Source organism: Phyllobates terribilis, unplaced genomic scaffold, assembly GCF_046119375.1.
Source record: "Phyllobates terribilis strain yellow unplaced genomic scaffold, ASM4611937v1 Scaffold_1__5_contigs__length_1240528914, whole genome shotgun sequence".
NCBI lineage: Eukaryota > Metazoa > Chordata > Amphibia > Anura > Dendrobatidae > Phyllobates > Phyllobates terribilis.
In genome coordinates this window covers 277583379-277605976 of record NW_027362761.1, presented here as the reverse complement: position 1 = coordinate 277605976, position 22598 = coordinate 277583379, and the positions used below count along the sequence as shown (strand labels likewise).

The following is a 22598-nucleotide window of genomic DNA, read 5'->3' as shown; positions in this document are numbered from 1 at the left end:
ACATCTTATTTGAAGTGACTTTGAGGAGCCTTTATGACAGAAAATACCCAAAAGTGATACCATTCTAAAAACTGCACCCCTCAAGGTGCTCAAAACCACATTCAAGAAGTTTATTAACCCTCAGGTGCTTCACAGGAATTTTTGGAATGTGGAAGAAAACAATGAACATTTAACTTTTTTTCACAAAACTGCTACTTTAACCTCAAATTTTTAATTTTCACAAGGGCAGCCAGAAAAAATGGACCCCAAAATGTGTTGTGCAATTTCTCCTGAGCACGCTGATACCCCATATGTGGTGCAAAGCCACTGTTTAGGCGCACGGCATGGCTTGGAAGGTAAGGAGCGCCATTTGACTTTTGGAATGGAAATTTGACTGGAATGGATAGCGGACGCCATGTTGCATTTGGAGAGCCCCTGAGGTGCCTAAACAGAGGAAACCCCCAACAAGTCACCCCATTTTGGAAACTAGACCCCTCAAGGAACTTATCTAGATGTGTGGTGAGCACCTTGAACCCCCAGGGGCTTCACAGAATTTTATAATGTTGAAGTGTGAAAATAAAAAAACACATTTTTAACACAAAACTGCTACTTTAGCCTCAAATTTTTAATTTTCACAAGGGCAGCCAGAAAAAATGGACCCCAAAATGTGTTGTGCAATTTCTCCTGAGCACGCTGATACCCCATATGTGGTGCAAAGCCACTGTTTGGGCGCACGGCATGGCTTGGAAGGTAAGGAGCGCCATTTGACTTTTGGAATGGAAATTTGACTGGAATGGATAGCGGACGCCATGTTGCATTTGGAGAGCCCCTGAGGTGCCTAAACAGAGGAAACCCCCAACAAGTCACCCCATTTTGGAAACTAGACCCCTCAAGGAACTTATCTAGATGTGTGGTGAGCACCTTGAACCCCCAGGGGCTTCACAGAATTTTATAATGTTGAAGTGTGAAAATAAAAAAACACATTTTTAACACAAAACTGCTACTTTAGCCTCAAATTTTTAATTTTCACAAGGGCAGCCAGAAAAAATGGACCCCAAAATGTGTTGTGCAATTTCTCCTGAGCACGCTGATACCCCATATGTGGTGCAAAGCCACTGTTTGGGCGCACGGCATGGCTTGGAAGGTAAGGAGCGCCATTTGACTTTTGGAATGGAAATTTGACTGGAATGGATAGCGGACGCCATGTTGCATTTGGAGAGCCCCTGAGGTGCCTAAACAGAGGAAACCCACAACAAGTGACCGAATTTTACAATCTACTCCTCTGTATAAATTAATCTAGTGGTGGGAAAATAAGTAGATAGGTAAATGGTCACTAAACCCATAGATGAATTCCCACAGAGGTGTCATTTCTATAATGGGGTCACTTCAGGGGGGATTATGCTGTTCTGGCACTTTTCAGAGTACCAGAGCTAAAGAATCCCCCCTGAAGTGACCCCATTTTGGAAATGAAACCCCTCTGGGAATTCATCTATGGGTTTAGTGACCATTTTAACTCAATGGATGATTTCCAGAAACAAGCACGCAATGGAAGGTTTAGATTCTGGAGAACCCCCCCTGGAAATTAAGTGAGCTCTACTCGAATATGTCATTCACTAAATGAACCAAATGTTTGAATGACAAATTGGGATACATTTTTACAGTTTAAAAACGTGGTTCTGTGTGGAAGATTTTAAAGCAGTCAGTGACGCATAAGGCTGGCAATGATGGGCATTGTGGGCAATAGTAGCGGGTATCACGCCTCATTCCTCTCTTAGTACATACACGACATCTTTTCTGGGGGTTCCTTCTTGTTTCCGTTGCTGGAATAAGTGCAATAAAATGTCGCTCAGTGAGTCTTTTCACATCCTCAGATTCTAATGGATGAGCGGGGCTAACACTTTGAAAGACAAGATTTTCAATTACCTTTTCTTGATAATCAAGAAAAGGATCTGAATTTCCTGCTTTTTTGTACAACACAAAAGAATTGTATGTGGCCACTTGAAACAAATAAATAACCAACTTTTTATACCAGGTATAGGACTTTCTTGATACCTGGTATGGCTGTAGAACCTGGTCTGCAAGGTCCACACCCCCCATGTGTTTGTTGTAGTCAATGACTGACACAGGTTTTTGCTTCGGAGTGGTGGATCCTAGTTCTACAGTGGCCCTTGTGGCATCTGTGTGGATCGAGCTGAGGACAAAAATATCCCTCTTATCCCTATATTTCAGGGCAAGCAGCTCTCCGTTGCGTACAGCCCCTGACTGCCCCTTTTGAAACTTTTGGTTGACCAATGGTTGTGGAAACCCCTGACGGTTTTTACGGATGGTCCCACAAGCCCCGATGTTGTGTTCAACCAGACTTTTAAATAGGGGTATGCTGGTGTAATAATTGTCCACATATAGATTGTAGCCTTTTTGAAAAAATGGACTTATCAGCTCCCAAACAATTTTTCCAGATGTCCCCAGATAAGTAGGGCATCCTGGTGGGTTTAGTTGGCTGTCTTTCCCCTCATATATGCGAAAAGCGGATGTGTATCCGGTTGAACTTTCGCACATTTTATAGAGCTTTATTCCAAACCTTGCCCTTTTAGATGGGATAAATTGCTTGAGGTGCAGTCTTCCTTTGAATTTTACAAGGGACTCGTCTATAGAAATATTTTGTGTTGGGGTGTAGAGGCTTAAGAATTTTTCTGACAAATTTTCAATGATGGGTCTAATTTTATATAACCTGTCATGTTCTGGGGCATTTCTGGGCAGGCATTGACTATTGTCGTTAAAATGCCAAAACCGCATGAGCATTTCATAACGGGTCCTAGGCAGAATGACTGAAAACATAGGGGTGGCTTGAACAGGGTGGTTGGACCAGTAGGATCGAATGCTCGGTTTTTTAACAAGCCCCATGGCAAATGTAAGTCCTAAAAATTTTTTTATTTCCAGGACATTAGTTGGTGTCCATAAATTTGCCCTAGCATAGTAAGATCGGGGATTCTGGCTTATGAATTGGGACGCGTATAAATTTGTTTGCACGACAATATGCTCTAGCAAGCTGTCTGTAAAAAACAAATAAAAAAAATGAATTGGTCCAAAATCTTCCACCTCCACATTTATACCAGGAATGGCGTTGAAATCAGGGCTGAATGGAGCAGCCGAATCCGAAGCCTCCCATATGGGAAATGCTAGATCATGTGGCAAAGCCCCTTGTACACTGGCGTGCGCCAATTCACTAGTAGCAGGGACAGCGCTTGTACTGGGCAGTGTTCCCTGATTTGGAGACGTTTCTCCAGTAGCGCTATTTGCCCCTATTGCTGTACTGGTCCTTGGGCTTGAGGATGGAACAGAATCACTGCTCATTTCTGGGCTCTCAGTGTCGCCGCTACTAAAGCCCTCAAAATCCATATCTCCATCTGAGATTGCGCTGTCATCAGTGTCAGAACACAGCAGGGCATACACCTCCTCTGCGGTATAAGTCTGACGGGCCATTTTATTTTTATATTTTTTGACTGGACTGAACGGACCGGACTGAAAGGACGGGACCGGACAGGAGTGACCGGACTGATCTGACAGGACTGACTGACTGATGTGACAGGACTGACTGACTGATCTGACAGGACTGACTTACTGACAGATCTGACAGGACTGACTGACTGACAGGACTGACTGACTGACAGATCTGACAGGACTGACTGACTGACAGATCTGACAGGACTGACAGATCTGACAGGACTGACTGACTGACAGATCTGACTGACTGACAGATCTGACAGGACTGACTGACTGACAGATCTGACAGGGCTGACAGATCTGACAGGACTGACTGACTGACAGATCTGACAGGACTGACTGACTGACAGATCTGACAGGACTGACTGACTGACAGATCTGACAGGACTGACTGACAGGACTGACAGGACTGACTGACTGACAGATCTGACAGGACTGACTGACAGATCTGACAGGACTGACAGGACTGACTGACAGATCTGACAGGACTGACTGACAGGACTGACTGACTGACAGATCTGACAGGACTGACAGATCTGACTGACAGATCTGACAGGACTGACAGATCTGACTGGCAGATCTGACTGGACTGATCTGACAGGACTGACTGATCTGACAGACTCACTAACCCTAACTCTTACTTTCTTTTTTATTTTTTTATTTTTTTACTTTCACAGTGGCAAGGCTGACAGCTCTTGTCACACTGTTTCTCCTCTGCTCTCTCACTGAGATCGGAGGAGAAACTGCATTTATCAGGCAGATCGCCCGGGAAAGTTTGTTGCTAAAACAAACTTCCCTGGTGATCTCTCTGATTGGCTGGTGTGACGCTGACATCATCGAGACCTGAGCCAATCAGGTCTCGATGATGTCAGAGGTCACAGCACCGGGATCCCCGCCGCTGACAGGTATGTGGGGGGTCCCGATCGCCGACCACCGGCTGTCCCTATCTTTTAAATGCCGCGATCGCTATGGATCGCGGCATCTAGAAGATAGGAACAGGTTAACATCATGGGGACCTGATCCAATCAGGTCCCCATGATGCCACATGTCAGAGCTATCGCTCTGAACCGGTACCGCAGCGCTAGCAGGACCCTGGGGGTCCTGAGCGCTGCGGGACCACCCACCGTTTTTAAACGTCGGCGCTACACAGAGCCCAGGCAGCGCCGACGTTTATGTACAGTGGGCGGTCCTGAACCGGTTAAAAAGAAGTGGGCCCAATACAGACCCTTGTGGTACCCCACTGGTAACTGTGACCCAGTGTGTTGCATTAATAACCACCCTTTGTTTCCTATCATTGAACCAGTTCTTAACCCACATACATATATTTTCCCCTATCCCCATTGTTCTCATTTTATGTATCAACCTTTTGTGTGGAACCGTATCAAAAGCTTTTGAAAAGTACATATACACAACATCCACTGCATTTCCTTGGTCCAGTCCAGAACTTACCTCTTCATAAAAACTGATTAGATTAGTCTGACAGGAACGGTCCCTCGTAAACCCATGTTGATATTGGGTCATGAGGTTATTCTTCTTCAGATACTCTAGTATAGCATCTCTTAGGAAACCTTCCAGGATTTTATCCACAGTAGAGGTTAAGCTTACTGGCCTATAATTTCCAAGTTCGGTTTTTGTCTCCTTTTTAAATATTGGCACCACATTGGCTATATGCCAGTCCTGTGGTACAGACCCTGTTATTATAGAATCTTTAAAGATTAAAAATAATGGTCTATCTATGACTTTACTTAATTCCTGCAGTACTCGCGGTTGTATCCCATCCGGGCCCGGGGATTTGTCAACTTTAGTGATTTTTAGATGCCGCCGTACTTCCTGCTGGGTTAAGCAAGTGATATTTAATGGAGAATTTTTGTTATCACTGATCATGTTTTCTGTCATGTGATTTTCTTGTGTAAATACTGTTAAAAAAATTATTTAGCATATTGGCTTTTTCCTCATCCTGATCCACCATTTAACCCATACTATTTTTAAGAGGGCCAACACTATCATTTTTTAGTTTCTTACTATTTATGCAGTTAAAGAATATTTTGGGATTCTTTTTACTTTCTCTGTCAATGAGTCTCTCTGTCTCAGTCTTTGCTACCTTGATTTGGTTTTTCAAGAATTTATTTAATTTTCTGTATTTATTTAACCGATTCAGAACCGCCCACTGTACATAAACGTCGGCGCTGCCTGGGTTCTGTGCAGCGCCGACGTTTAAAAACGGTGGGTGGTCCCGCAGCGCTCAGGACCCCCAGGGTTCTGCAAGTGCTGCGGTTCCGGTGCAGAGCAACAGCTCTGACAGGGGACATCATCGGGACCTGATTGAATCAGGTCCCAATGATGTTAACCCTTTGCTATCTTCTATATGCCGCAATCTATAGTGATCGCGGCATATAGAAGATAGTGAGAGGAGAGGGGGTCGTCAAGTTACCTCTCCGACGGCCCCCTGATATCTTCCAGGACCTGCCGTTGTTATGGCAGGTGGAGGTCACATGACCACCTCCAGATCTGCCATATATGGTGTCCTGGTAGGCTCAGCCTGCAGCTGAAGCCTGGCAGGAGACACTAACTGTGAAACAGTTAGCAAAGATGTCATGCAATGTAATACATGTCTATTACATTGCATGACATCAGTGATTAGAAAAATAAAAATTAATGTCCCACACAGGGAATAAGTAAAAATGTAAAAAAAAAAGTCAAAAAAATGTTTTCAAACTGTTAAAAAAAATCACAACATAAATAAAAATAAATAAATAAAATATTAAACCAATAAATCCGTATATTTATGCAAAAACAAAGAAATGTACACATATTTGGTATCACCACGTCCGAAACAACCCGATCTATAAAACTGTCACACTAATTAACTCCTTCTGTGCACACCGTAATAAAAATAAATGAAAAATGGAGCAAAAAACTATGCTTTTTCATCATATCACCAAATAAAAAGTGGAAAAAAATGCCATCAAAAAGCAAAATGGAAATAAAAATGGTACCGCTGAAAACGTCATATTGTTCCGCAAAAAAAAAGCTGCCATACAGCTCCATCAGCCGAAAAATAAAAAAGTTATAGCTCTCAGTATAAAGCGATGCAAAAAAAAAATTTTTTCTATAAAATTGTTTTATTGTGTAAAAGCGCCAAAACATAAAAAAATATACGGTAAGTGTAGTATCGCTGTAAACGTACTGACCCGAAGAATAATGCTGCCTTATCACTTTTACCACACGCAGAACGGCATAAAAAAAAACCACAAAAAACAATTCCTGAATTGTTGTTTTTTGTTAATTTTACCTCCCAAAAAATGGAATAGAAAGCGATCAAAAAATGTCACGTACCCAAAAATGGTACCAATAAAAATGTCAACTCGTCCCGCAAAAAACAAGCCATCACATGACTCTGTCGGCCGAAATATGGAAAAATTATAGCTCTCAAAATATGGCGATGCAAAAACTAGATTTTGCAAAAAAAAGCGTCTCTTAGTGTGTGACAGCTGTCAATCATAAAAACCCAATATAAATCTGGTATCTCTGTAATCGCACCGACCCGAAGAATAAAGTAATCTCATCACTTATACCGCACGAGGAACGGTGTAAAAAATAAATAAAACCAATTCTTCCCCTGCTACTGATTTATTATGTCTCCCAAAGATCGCAGTAAGGCTCTGCTCACATTTATCCTGTGCTCTGTGCTGAGCACTTACACCAGAGTTTCCGTGTAAATCTCTGAAATACGTGATTCAGACGGAACCCATGATGGAAGATTCCCTGTAATGAGGCAGATATAGGCCACTGTGGATGCCATCTGGCCTGTGATCCCACAGTGTCAGTTTTTTTAGGCGTGCATAAAAGTGCGGTTGGCCACAGTTTTGTGCACTTCTGAAAAAAAGGACACCACTAAACAGAAGCCAGACAGAGTCCAGAGTAATTCTGCTGCCTCATTACAGTGAATGGATCCCGCAAGGGTTTCATCTGAATTACATCACTTGGAAATTTAGATGGAAACCCCGATGTAAGTGCTCAGCATAGAGCGCCGGATAAATGTTACGAAAAATGTTCCCACTAAAAGCTTCAACTCAGTCCTCAAAAAAAGCTAGTCCCCACTCAGGTCCGTCATCTGTTAAAAATATTCCAAGTTACTGGTAGCAGAAAGGCTCTGGAAAAGCGAAAAGGCCCTTGCCCCCCAAAAGAAATTCAGAAAATTTTGTGCTCCCAAATCCAAATGCCTATTCTACAATAATTTGCTCTCCAATTGTCAAATAGCGCTCCGTCCCTCCCAGATCTTGCCGTATGGCTAAGCGGTACGATACAGCCACATATGGGGTATTGCCACTTTTAGAAGAAATTGTGTGACACATTTCGGCACCATTTTTACCCATTGCCCTGTGTGAAAATGTAAAATCTGAGGGTAAAATATTTTTTTGTGGTAAAAATATAATTATGTTTTCTTCACTGCCCAATGGTATAAATTTAAAAATTAAAAAATACTCACTACTTCCTTAGATGAATTCCTTGAGAGGTGTAGTTTACAAAATGGGGTCACTTGTGGGGGTTGCTGCTGTTTCGGCACGTCAGCGACTCTTCAAATGTGACATGGTGTCTGCAACCTATCCCAGCCAACATAGCGCTCCTTTCTCTTCCGAACCCTGCCGTACACCAAAGCAGTGGTTTTCCCCCACATATGGGGTATCGGCGTACTCAGGAGAAATTGCACAACAAATTTCATGGTGCAATTTCTCCTGTTATCCTTATGATAATGCAAAATTAGGGAATGAAAAACATTTTTTTGTGGGAAAAATGTGAAATTGTTATTTTTACGGCTCAATATTATAAACTTCTGTGAAGCACCTGGGGGTGCAAGGTGCTCACCACACATCTAGATAAGTTCCCTAAGGGGTCTAGTTTCCAAAATGGTGGAACTTGTGGGGGGTTTCCACTGTTTAGGCACATTAGGGGCTCCTCAAATGCGACATGGCGTCCGCTAATTATTCAAACAAATTTTACGTTCAAAAAGTCAAATGGCGCTCCTTCCCTTTCAAACCCTGCCATGCGCCCAAACAGTGGTTTGCCTCCACATATGGGGTATCGGTGTGTTCAGGAGAAATTGCACAACAAATTTCATGGTGCAATTTATCCTATTACCCTTATGATAATGCAAAATTAAGGGATGAAAAATGTTCTTGTTGGGAAAAATGTGAAAATTTTATTTTTACAGCTCAATATTATAAACTTCTGTGAAGCACCTTGGGGTTCAAGGTGCTCACCACACATCTAGAGAAGTTCCCTAAGGGGTCTAATTTCCAAAATGGTGTCACTTGTGGGGGGTTTCCACTGTTTAGGCACATCAGGGGCTCCCCAAATGCAACATGGCGTCCGCTAATTATTCAAACAAATTTTACATTCAAAAAGTCTAATGGCGCTCCTTCCCTTCTGAACCCTGCAGTGCGCCCAAACAGTAGTTTTCCCTCAAATATGGGGTATCAGCCTGCTCATGAGAAATTGCACTACAAATTGTGTATTCCATTTTTTCCTGTTACCCTTGTGAAAATAAAAAAATTGGGTCTAAAGTAACATTTTTGTGAAAAAAAGTTAAATGTTCATTGTTTTCTTTCACATTCCAAAAACTCCAGTGAAACACCTGAAGGGTTAATAAACTTCTTGAATGTGGTTTTGAGCACCTTGAGGGGTGCAGTTTTTAGAATGGTGTCACTTTTTGGTATTTTCTGTCAAAAAGGCCCCTCAAAGTCACTTCAAATAAGATGTGGTCCCTAAAAAAATGTTTTTGTAAATTTTGTTGGAAAAATGAGAAATTGCTGGTCAACTTTTAACCCTTATAGCTCCCTAACAAAAAAAAATTTGGGTTCCAAAATTGTGCTGATGTAAAGTAAACATGTGGGAAATGTTATTTATTAACTATTTTGTGTGACATATCTCTCTGATTTAAGGGCATGAAAATTCAAAGTTTGAAAATTGCAAAATTTTCAAAATTTTTGCCAAATTTCTGATTTTTTCTCAAATAAACGCAAGTGATATCAAAGAAATTTTACCACTATCATGAAGTACAATATGTCACGAAAAAACATTCTCAGAATCAGGGGAATCCGTTGAAGCGTTCCAGAGTAATTACTTCATAAAGTGACAGTGGTCAGAATTGAAAAAATTGGCCCTGTCACGAAGGCAAAAACAGGCTCTGGCGCAAAGTGGTTAATGCCTCATCACTACCTACTTGCTTTAGTTCTCTAAATGCTTTCTTTTTGTCACTTATTGCTCCCCTTACAGCTCTATTTAGCCATAGTGGTTTCCTCCTATTATTCCCATAGGGTATATATTGTGCACAGGTCCTATTCAGGATGCTAATAAATGTCTCCCATTTGCTTTGTGTAGTTTTATGTCTCAGGATATTGTCCCACTTAATTGCACTAAGATCATCTCTCAATTGGAAATTTGCCTTCCTGAAGTTTAGTGTCCTTGTAACCCCTATACTACTACATATCTTATTAAAGGATACATGAAAACGTATTATTTTGTGATCACTATTACCCAAGTGACCCCCAACTCGTATATTTGATATGCGGTCAGGCCTGTTGGTTAATATTAGGTCTAGCAGTGCCCCCCTTCTTGTTGGGTCCTGAACCAGTTGCGAAAGGTAATTGTCTCTAATAGTTGTAAAAAAACTATTACCTTTGCTGGAAATACAGGTTTCTGTTCCCCAATGTATTTCAGGGTAGTTGAAGTCCCCCATAATAATGACTTCTCCTTGAATCGCTGCTTTATGAGGATATTCTCCGCTGCTTCCATTATTTTTGGAGACTTATAACAAACCCCTATTTATTATTTTTTCCCCCTCCCCTTATCTCCACCCACAGGGACTCTACATTTTCATTAGATTCACATACAGTACAGACAAAAAGTTTGGACACACCTCATTTAAAGATTTTTCTGTATTTTCATGACTATGAAAATTGTACATTCACACTGAAGGCATCAAAACTATGAATTAACACATGTGGAATTATATACTTGACAAAAAAGTGTGAAACAACTGAAAATATGTCTTATATTCCAGGTTCTTCAAAGTAGCCACCTTTTGCTTTGACTGCTTTGCACACTCTTGGCATTCTCTTGATGAGCTTCAAGAGGTAGTCACCGGAAATGGTTTTCACTTCACAGGTGTGCCCTGTCAGGTTTATTAAGTGGGATTTCTTACCTTATAAATTGGGTTGGGACCATCAGTTGTGTTGTGCAGAAATCAGGTGGATACACAGCTGATAGTCCTACTGAATAGACTGTTAGAATTTGTATTATGGCAAGAAAAAAAGCAGCTAAGTAAAGAAAAATGAGTGGCCATCATTACTTTAAGAAATGAAGGTCAGTCAGTGCGAAAAATTGGGCAAACTTTGAAAGTGTCCCCAAGTGCAGTTGCAAAAACCATCAAGCGCTACAAAGAAACTGGCTCACATGAGGACCGCCCCTGGAAAGGAAGACCAAGAGTCACCTCTGCTTCTGAGGATAAGTTTATCCGAGTTACCAGCCTCAGAAATCCTCAGATTTCCCCCCATGTCATAATTATTTTCTAACAAAATTAATTCTAATTCCTCCATTTTGTTGGTGAGGCTTCTGGCATTAGTGTACATGCATGTTATGTATCTGTCTGTACCTCTATTCTATTGACTGTTCTAACCCCACCCCCAATTTCTTTATTTGAGCTCAGGTCACTATCTTCACTATCTTCCCCACCTATAAAATGAATACCCTCCCCTCCAATCCCTAGTTTAAACAGTCCTTTAACATTCTCCTCCCCATTGAGGTGCAGCCCGTCCCTAGCGTAGAACCTGTAGCCAACTGAGAAGTCGGCCCAGTTCCCCAGGAACCCAAACCCCTCCTTCTTACACCAATTCCTGAGCCACTTATTTATCTCCCTAATCTCCCGTTGCCTCTCTGGCGTGGCACATGGTACAGGCAGTATTTCAGAGAATACCACTTTGGAGGTCCTTGCTTTAAGCTTGCAGCCTAATTCCCTGAAATCATCTTTAAGGACCTTCCACCTACCTCTAACTTTGTCATATGTGCCAATGTGCACCAAGACTGCTGGGTCCTTACCAGCCCCTCCCAGTAATGTCAACCCAATCAGCGATGTGCCGGACTCGAGCACCAGGTAGGAAGCACCCTGTTCAACGATCCCTGTCTTTGTGACAGATTTCCCTATCTGTTCCCTTAATAACTGAGTCCCCCACTACCAGCACCTGTCTGGCCTGCCCTGCTCTCCTTTTTCAACCCTTACTGGAGCTGACACTCCTCTGGCTTTCAGAGGACATGCATTGCTGCAACAGTGCTACCCCTGTACTGACACCCCCTCATCTGCCAACTTTGCAAACTTATTGGGGTGTGCCAGATCAGGACTAGCCTCCCTGGCACTCTTCCCTCTACCCCCTCTTCTAACTGTCACCCAGCTAGCTGCCAGACTGTCCATACTACCACCCTCCCCCACATCTACCCCCGTGAGCAGCAGACTCCTTTCCATATTGTCTATGGATCTCAGTGTTGCCAGCTGCTCATTTAGATCCAGTACCTGGGCTTCCAAATGCACAACGTGCACACATCTCGCACAGCAGTATGCACCCACAACCGGCTGTTCAAGGATTGCATACATGTGGCAAGATGTACACTGGATAGCATTGTCAGTAATGGAGCTCATTTCCTAATGGGGATTGCACTAGACAGAAATGTTGAGTAAAAAGAAATGTAAAGAATTAATAAAATACAGATAGCAATTCAGTCCAAATTCCTCCCTTCCAAACTCCCTGAATCCAAAGTCACTGAATCACAAGTCACACACTTACTTCCATTTGCACTTACGCTCCGGTCACACTCAGCTCGTTCACACTCCCTAAGGAAGAAGATTTAGAGTTTTGTTGTTTTTTTTTCCCCTTTAGCAGGAATCCAACCTACAGCTCAATGCACTTCCAAATAGATATGCATTTAGAATTAAAATAAATTTAAGCTCCAGACCACCCCTTTAAGCCCATTTTGATATGTGTGACCTGCTTTTTTTTGCCATTAGAAATAATAATATTAAAACTTTCAACACTTTTAGTAAATCAGAGAGATTTGCATTTAGGAAAATCAATAGGGAATATTTAATTTTTAAAGGGAGTCTCTCAGCACAAAATGACTATTAAAACCAAGCATAGGCGCTAGTCGCACCCCTGACATGGCCAGAAGTTCAGTGTAACATCCCAACTACTTGTTTTCCATCTATCTCTGAGATGAGGACATAGAGATATGGATGTCTTGACACTGCAGCCAAACTCTGATATGATTTAACATTTATATAGAACTAATGCCAGGCGAGCAGTTAATCATTCGGGGAATACAGAGAGACTGAGCAGGCTAATAGAAATGAGTAATAGTAGAGATTTACACCAGATCTGAGTAAAGGTTAAGTCTGACTGAATAAAAAGTTGTCAAATGCACTTCTATTCAGTCAGCCGCAATGTTTTAAAACTTAAAAGGATTTTTTTCCACATTGTGTTTGCAGATCATCTAATGTTCACTGATCTGTTACTTTTAGGATGATAATAAAAGAAAGTGAAAGGAAGTATGCCAGCACAAAATAACTGTTCAAACCAAGCGCCGGCACTTGGCTCACCCCTGGCTTGGCCAAGTAGTTCAACTCCCCTTCCTACGTACTTGTTTATCATCTACCTCTGAGATTTATCCGAGATAGAAGAAAAACAAGTAGGTGGGAAGGTGTGCTGAACTAAACTGTTTGGCCACGTCAAAGGTATATCAAACACCTAAAATGGCATGAACAGCACTGACAGTCTCCCTTTTGCTTTTTTATGTTCTAAAACATTGTGGCTAAGCAACTAAAAGTGCATTTGACAACTTTTCATTCAATCACAGATTTACCCTTGAAGGAAATCTGTCACTCACTAGGTTTTTGATTCCCCATCTGAGACTATCATGATGTAGGGGCTGAGGCCCTGATTCTAGTTATGTGTCACTTGCTGTTCTGCTTGCTGATACTGTTTTATCTGCCGCAGATCTGGCAGTTATCTGAATGCTGAACTCTTTATAACCTCACCCACATCTGTCAATCAGTGATGGGATGGGGAATATGCTTGACTACCTGGCAGCAGGTTTACTAGTCCTCTAGTGATAATCTCCTGCTGATAAAACAGTGATTTTATAAAATCTACACTAAGAAGAACGGCAAGTCACACATAACTGGAATCAGGGTCTCTATCTCTGCATTATGCTGCTTTCAGATTATTATTCATTCCTATTACCCTTATCAGTCTCTCTGTATTCTTCCCCAAATAATTAACTATGCGCCTGGCATTAGTTTTACCTAAATGTTAAATCACATTGGAGCTTGGCTGCAGAGTGAAGACATCCGTATAAAACCTATCTCTGAAACTAAAGCTAAGTAAAGGGAACGCATTTTGCTTAGCCTTTAGAAGGAGAAAATATAGGGCACTTTTACCATAAAACCAATCTCCTTTAACATAATGAGCAAGTTTAGATCTGTAAATCATAAACTAATGCCGATCACTGTCTCCAATGGAACCATCACCATCACTATTCATAGGATGACTTCAGCCATCATTCTGAAGTGCTGCTAAAACAGTCCTACATTTAGTACATTAAATATGTCAAGAAGGGACATTTTCATAGTTTGATATATCCAGAGTGCAGTTAGAGATATTAGAAGAAGCTATATCGCTGAACACATATGCTGTTGCTGCCATAAATAATAATATATATATTTCAATATTGATGTCAAGCAGCAGGAATTGCTGCTCTGTTACAACAGTGATATTCCTCTGACAGGACACTAAATCCCTTCTCTCGTATTTATTCTGCTCAGAACTACAGGAGCTTGCATGTTAAATCTCTCATTTCATGGGATGACTGCTTTCCCCTCTATTCTCCACCTAAATTATTCATGGAACTCAATGAATAGTTTTTTCATCTGTTCTGTTTCTTGCTGGGTGTTTGCTTATAAATTTCATATTCCCAATGAAAAGTGAGAAAGATTAAAACACATACAGAACCCTTTTGGAAACAGATAAAAAAAAAAATAATTGCTTATAAGACTGTCTGCCATCAAATACCAATATTAAATGATAAATGATATTTGCAACACTTTTATCCAGCTGAGAAATACAGAACTATAAAATGTGTTATAAATCTGGTATATGAATATATTCTACTATCTGACTAAATACTAATGCTATTTTAGTTAGGTTGATTTATAAACTGTAACTTTATTAATATAAAAAGAATAATCTGGGAAATTATATCGTACTATTCCAATAATGTCATGGTTGGATTAGCTGATATGAAAACTGAAGGATATCCTTGCAACAAAGAAACATTTACTAGAAAATTAATTCAATCAACAAGAGGATAGATTTTTTTGCATTAAGGGTATAAACTAAACATGATTGATACAAACAGAACTTGAGTAGAATTTTAGCAAATTCGCAGGTACCAGCGATTCAAACAATTTGCTATTTAATTTGCGGAAATCGCACAAAAAAATGCCTGCCGCCTTTTTGTACATTGCTGAAGGTTGTATCAGTCACAGAAGGTTGAAATGACCTAATGCAAGACTATGTGGTCTTATTCATAATGCCTTGTAGCTATGACATTGCATGATACAGGGCAGCCACAATAAGGAGGGACTAGCATAGCCTATATAAAAGCCAAGGCAGGGAATGCAACAGTTATTTTACAGTGATTTTGTCATAGTGAGAGTATCTCAAAACTCACAGCTCAGTAATAGAAATGGAAAGGGAAAGCCTTAAAACATTTGACAAATACTCCAGATAGTAATGTGTTATATAGCTGCAGGAGTGAAGAGTATGAGAGTAGTAGTCTGGCAATAATATTGATTGGGGAGAAGAGCCAGAGGGGTGTCAGCAGCAGTGCCAGACTCAGGGTGATTAATCAGTGATATGGTGTAGCAGGCCTCTGTCCTGCTGCATTTGAATTACAATTACTTTTTTTTTCTTCCTTTTTAATGCAACAGAAGCAAAAGCTAGACAACACAATAGTTTTTACAGAAAAAAATCTCAAATCAGTATCAGATGGTCTATGAATGCCTGGCTGTAGGTGGGCAGAGTTTTGATATCATCAGACTGCGGATGAACTCATGTTAAATAGAAATCCATTTGGGATCCAAAATTGCCAGCCCTTTTTGGTGAGCGGAGCCGAGTGAGCTAGATCACCAAAAAGAGCTGGAATGCCCATGACTAGCAAATTGCCTCTTCAGAGAGGAAGAGGACTAGAACTCTATAGCACCACTTATTGGAAGTAGCAATTCTAAAATACAATATCAACCCTTTAACAAGCCTTGTAATATGAATTAGGATAAAAGCCAAACCAGAATCTTTATTTGCAGGCACGGTGTTTAGGGGTATTGCCCTCGTCAGTTCAAAGTGTGAAATCTGATTTGGCTAGGTGAGAGGCTCTAGACTGTGATCTATGAGGTAACATTTCTCCTTGTGGAGATTGACACGACAGGCCTGGCATGCCAAAGTGAGGAGATTTATAAGCCATGCAATACTCCCCTGGGAAATTAAATATGCAAATTGCCTCTTCAAAGAGGAAATGGACTTGAACTCAAGTGCCACCTTTTGTCACTCTAAACAAGGAGAAATGCTATCCCTTAAATACAAGTCTTTAGCCTGTCGCAGAGAAGTCGGTGTAGAGAGGGAACAGTAGGGAATGTTCAATTGATGTAAGTCACATAAGTGGATAGTTTTTTTTAAATTAGATCATTAGGCATTCACTATTAGGTTTTGGATAACCCCTTTAAGGTTACAAAGATAGCCATTATGTTAACCAACAACTGAATGTGAAGTTTATGTGTCTCGTATTAAACTTCAAATTTCAATATGACTCATTTATATTTGTACTTTAATAGCACTGGGATGTTTCTTAGCACTAATTGTTAATTTTCATGACAGAAACTGGGCGACTGTGACTCTCGGTAGCATTGTTGTTGGCACTCATGTGGGGAGAATGTTCAGTACTGTATCTACAGTAGACTTAAATTTAATCCGTCAGCAGGTTTTTGATCTTTAATCTTAGAGCAGCATAATGTAGGGGCAGAGAGCCTTATTCCAAATATGTGTCCCTTACTCAGCAGTTTGCTGCAGTGTTTTATCAGCAGGAGATTATCACTGCAGGACTATTTGTTGAGTGTAAGGTAGTTCAACTAATCTGTTTACAATATATATTGAATATTAGCTGCTAAAAATTGCATCAATTGTTTTTTTCAATATACCTTTCTCTCATCCACAGGTTCATATGTGGAAATATACTTCTTCATTACTTGTGATGCCAGAACTTGAAAACGTAGGCGAAACTCTGTGAGGCCCATACGATCAGTATAACCTGTAAACACAAAGTAGGGAAAAAATTCTTAATTTTTGTATGATTACTTGTACCAGCTTTTATGCACTTTGATACATAGTTTTATAATAATAATAATTTTTATAATAATAATTTTTATTTCTATAGCGCCAACATATTCCACAGCACTTTAAATTTCAGAGGTTATTTGTACAGACAATAGAGACATAATAGAGTAATACATAAGAGTGAGGGCCCTGCTCGCAAGCTTACAATCTATGAGGAAATAGGGGAAACATGAAAGGTAAATAGTAAAAAGTGTTTGCATTGTATGGTTCAACCATCAATATAACTTTAATCAGGAAAGTGGATCAAAAAAAATAAATAAATATGTGAACCTGCCTGTATACTATAATGAATATGTTTTTTTGTCAGTGAAAAACAATGATAGAACACCGTGAAAAATGGATGTCTGACTGAGACTTAATATGGCGTCCATTGTCACATGGCATAATTCAAATCTAATAAAAAATAGCCTTCATGAGGAGAAATGAGTTACTTGTAATGAAGATGTTAATGGTTGCTGTCAAGTGAAATATTTTTTGCTAATTTTAATAGATAGAATAGATGTAACAAGTTCACCTAAAACTTCCTAGCAACTATTTGTTAACATCATTAATTACTTAGAGAAGTCATTATGCTCTTCATCCTAATGGGCCGTTTGCATTATTTGTCATATGCAGCAAACACATCTTCAGTCCATGTCATTATCTGGAACAATCATTAAGACATTAGCAATATATTTTCTTGCACGGCACACAGGTATTTATTAACGGCTTGTCAAGAAGTGTGACACCGCTCACATTAAGTATTTGCCATAATCAATTATTATGCATCTATGTTAACAGTCCAGTGTCACCATAGAATAAACAGTAACGCAACGTTATTCTTTATGATTTGGGGTTTAGAGAGAAACTCAACTAAATTAATAAAAACTAAATTCCAAATAACATCATGCTGCTTCAATAGCTAATAATAAATTTGGCCTCATTGATGAAACTTGCCAACTTTCCAGCCTATATCAACCAATTAGAACACAGTTTTAATTCTTCAAACAGCGCTGGTAAAATGGAAATTGCTCTATCACTGCTTTCTGTAAGGAATAATTTTCATAAACCTGTCCCAATTGTCTTATATTTTAAATAACGGCATTTTTATACAAAAATAAACCATTTTACCATATGAGGGATTTTAGGTACCAGTTCTGAAAAAAAGATATAAGGACAATAAAAAAAAAAATCTCAGGTATGAGTAAAGGTTGTAAAAATGACATTTGTTTACTTTCAAGACAGAAAGGATCGATGTGACATCTTTCTAATAGTTTGTACATTGCACAACTTCTGCACACAATAGTGGCGTTTTTTTTCACAGAAATCTACATGCAGATTTCATTAACTTAAAAAAAAAATAGTTAACATTACAAGTTGCCCTTAGAAGCCATTATGGCAGTACAATCTTGTCAATATTTAACGTTGCGACACACTGCGACTGTATAATTTATTCTGGAGATTTTGAAATCTTTTCCTTTTAGACCTTGTCAACAAATATATGATATTTATGCTGCAAGAAGAACATGTAGATGATGCATTAAAGGGAATATGGTAGCAGGTTTTTCCTATGGAATCTGAGAGATGCATGATATAGGGGAAGAGGCCCTGATTCTAGTGATGTGTCACTTACTGAACTGCTTGGTGCAGTTTTGATAGAATCCCTGTTTTTTTCTGTTGTCGATGTAGCAGTTCCCTGAATGCTGAGCTCTGTATAACCCCACCCACACCACTGGCAGCTTTCTATATACACTGTACATTGTCAGCAAGCTGTCAATCAGTGGTGAGGGCGGGGTTACACAAATTAGGCGGACTGTCTGGCATGTGACAGTTAGTCTTGCAGTGATAATCTCCTGCTGATAAAACACTGATTGTATTGAAACTACAGCAAACTACTAAGCAAGTGACACATCCATTGAATCAGACTATCTGCCCCTACATCATGCTGCTCTCAGATTAAGAAGCAAAAACCTCCCGACAGATTCCATTTAAGTCTACTGTAGATAGAATACTGCACATTGTCCTCACAATTGTGCCCACCACAATGCTAGCATGAGCCTCAGTCACACAGTATCTGCATCACATGAAGCAATTTGTTGTACAGCACCTTTCTTTTTGTGTCTGTGGAAAGCATTCTGCAAATTATCAAAAAAAATTTGCATGCATTACCAATGAAGTCTCCCTTACATTTTCAGAAGCACTGTAGGCAAAGCTCTTGTTTATCTGTAATCTGGACCTGTTAAAGGGAATATGTTTTGCTATGTAATCTGGGGGCAGCATGAGGTATGGGTTAAACCACTAAATTCAGGGATGTGTCACTTATCAGGCTGAATGCTGTTTACTTACAATGAAGCTTTTATCACCAGGATATTATCACTGCCTGGCCTACTGATCATGCCCCTTTCTCTGATAAACAGCTCACTGTCTATAGACAATGTACATAGAGAGATGTGTTATGGTCGGGGTTAGCTTTCTGAGCTCTGCTTCGTGCTACATCTAAGAACTTTGATTGTGTTAGAACTGCTGTACCCAGTAATCTAAGTGATACATCATTGGATTCAGCTTCTCTTTTCCTACATCAGGCTGCTCTCAGATGAGGTAGCAAAAACTTGCAGACAGATTCTCTTTAAGATTACTCCTTCAAGTAGTCTGTAGGCCATAGAAAATTGGCAAAGCCTCTATTTCAGTGAAAGGAATAACAATCAGCCATAGATCCCCAGATGATACAGCTGATACAAACAATGGCATTCATGCCAAGGAATTATTTCCGGCCAGTACACATCTGGTGCATTAGATGGACAAATTATCACAAATGGTATTTGCTACATTTTTATTCATCACAGGTATTAATTGTGGGTAGAATATATGATAATTGTTTTTATGGTACAAGTGTTCTTTAATACAATTCTCGGGCAATGCAAATGTTTAACAATGTCATTTTTGCTATGAAAAGAATAAAACATTTTACCCATTGCAATCAAATATCAGGGATTGACAGAGTTAAAATTTTCTGAATCGATGAAAATATCCAATCCCAAATACAATCTTGGCATAGAATAACAAAATTAGGATTGATGGAAATGGAAAGTCACTATTTAGTATGCTGAGCTATCCTGTGATATACAGGGGATTAATGTGATTAGATAAATGAGGATAAAATGATCTCCAACAGTAAGAAAATGTTGACAGAGGCCATTGAAATCCAGGTTGTCTTACAGCTACTAAGAAATTACCAAGAAAAAGAAGCATAGATTCCTATTGCAAAGTTAGTTCCAAATTTCTTTATTTTCTTTAGTGAATGGCTGTTTTTAAGATTTGCTGTAAGGGCACGTCTTTGATCAGCATGTGAGCCTAAGAGAACGGAAAAGCCAGCTCTTCACTGCGGCTCAGACTAATGCAATGAGCTCTTTTCACATCTTATGCTGCGAATCTGCCTATTCAGACTGGTTGCTGAATATAATCATAAACCCACAACAAAAGCCAGAAGTATTGGGAAGTCAAGAAAAGAATTAATTCAATTGTCAGTGAAAAAAGTGATTATCAAGTAATTGGCGTAATTGTGTATATATACATTCACGCTGCTTTATATGTTATGTTGGATGGCCCGTCTAAGCTTGTATAACTTTAGATGTATCACCCTTAATTTATGGACCATGTCATGTGCAATTAGGGACTATTAAAATTAACAAAAAGTTACAATTTGCATTTAGTAGGTTACTGTTCGTATTAAAGTGATTATCACTGCTATAAAAATTAAAAGAAGAAAAGAAAATTGATTGTTTTACATCCATCATTGTTCCAAGCACTGGACAATATTTACCTTTCCTCCAGCAATAATTGACTGCAGCATTTACATAATTTTCTTAAAAGAATTGTCCAAGAATGGAATTAAATGGCCTCCGTCGCATAATTCATACAGCAGCCAATCCTAGTCACATGTCAGGCTGGGCTTTAGTCTGGAGAAACACAGCTCCTGACACCTGTGATTCCATTGGCAGAAGACAAGTCTCATATAAGCACATGCACTTCCTTGAGATGAGAAGAAGGGCTGTGATATCTGAAGAAATAAATCTTCTCCTTGACTGACTGAGCACAACTGATTTTTTTTCCTCAGCTTCAGACTTATGGGCTCAGTCATTTTTTTCTTCTGCCACACACTTCTCTAGAAGCTTCGGTATGGGTGAGACACAGGTCTCGGGAGCTGTGTTCCTTTAGACTGCAGCTCATCCTCACACTTGACTAGGATGGGCTGCTGTTTGAATTATGTGATGGGAGCCATTTTATTACATTCTTTGAGAACTACTTTAAAGAGAACCTGTCACTTGTCATCAATATGTAACTTTTTACCTGGTGCAAATGTTGATGTTCTCCTGAATTTGGCACTGTTTATTTTTTTAAATCCCGAGTTTCTTGATTCTTGAGATATGGCCCTCTCTTCCTTGTATGTAAATTTAGTCTCTTTAGCCAAGTGGGCATGATCCTCAATAAATATTTAGTAGAGAAGAGATGAGGACCACACCTATTTGCCTAAAAAGACTAGATTGGTGCAGGAATAAAAGAAAAACACCAGATTTAAAGCCAAGAAAAACCCTCTACAGTCAATGAAAGCTATATTAGACATAATATGATTCAAGGCTTCAAAAGAAAGAACTTTCGGTTCGAAATTTAACCCCTTAATGACCGGAGCATTTTCCGTTTTTGCGTTTTCATTTTTTGCTCCCCTTCTTCCCAGAGTCATAGCCTTTTTATTTTTTGGTCAATATGGCCATGTGAGGGCTTATTTTTTGCGGGAAAAGTTGTACTTTTAAACGCCATCACTGGTTTTACCATATCGTATACTAGAAAATGGGAAAAAATTCCAATTGTGGTGAAATTGCAAAAAAAAATGCAATTCCACGTTTTTTTTTTCTTTTTTTACCACGTTCACTGAGTGCTAAAACTGACCTGCCATTATTATTCTCCAGGCCATTACAAGTTCGTAGACACCAAACATGTATAAGTTCTTTTTTATTTAAGTAGTGAAAAGAAAATTCAAAGTTTGCTAAAAAAAAAAATGGTGCCATTTTCCGAGACGCGTAGCGTCTCCATTTTTTGGGATCTGGGGCCTGGTGAGGGCTTATTTTTTGCTCGTCGAGCTGATGTTTTTATTTATACCATTTTGGGGTAGATCCTATGTTTTTATCGCCCGTTATTGCATTTTATTGCAATGCTATGAAGACCAACAAACTTAATTCTGGCGTTTAGAATTTTTTTCTCGTTACGCCGTTTACCAATCGGATTAATTATTTTTTCATATTGATAGATCAGGCGATTCTGAATGCGGCGATACCAAATATGTGTATGTGGAGCTTTTTTTATTATTTTATTTTGAAAGGGGGGTGATTTAAAATTTATATATATTTTTTTATATTTTTTTCAAAAATTTTTTTTACTTTCTACTTGCTTCAATGGAGACTAGAAGCAGCAGTTGTCTGATCAGCTCTACTACATACAGGCGATGAGCAGATCGCCTGTGACGGGGTCACCGATGGGCGGGGCTAAAGGTGCGGCTATGTTAAATGCCGCTGTCAGAGATTGACAGCGGCATTTAACTGGATAACAGCCGCAGGTGGATCGCGATTCCACCCGCGGCTGTGGCGGGCACAT

At 39.7% G+C, this 22598-nt stretch overlaps 1 protein-coding gene across 3 annotated transcripts in view; it reads right to left on the bottom strand.

Annotated features, from left to right (window-relative positions):
• Window positions 1-22598, bottom strand: part of MYO18B (myosin XVIIIB) — a 1187635-nt gene that overhangs the window by 703090 nt on the left and 461947 nt on the right. For all 3 annotated transcript variants that reach the window (XM_073672938.1, XM_073672946.1, XM_073672953.1), the window contains one exon: window positions 16778-16887. In XM_073672938.1, the coding sequence (XP_073529039.1) occupies window positions 16778-16887 (110 nt within the window). The remainder of the gene's footprint in view (window positions 1-16777; window positions 16888-22598) is intronic.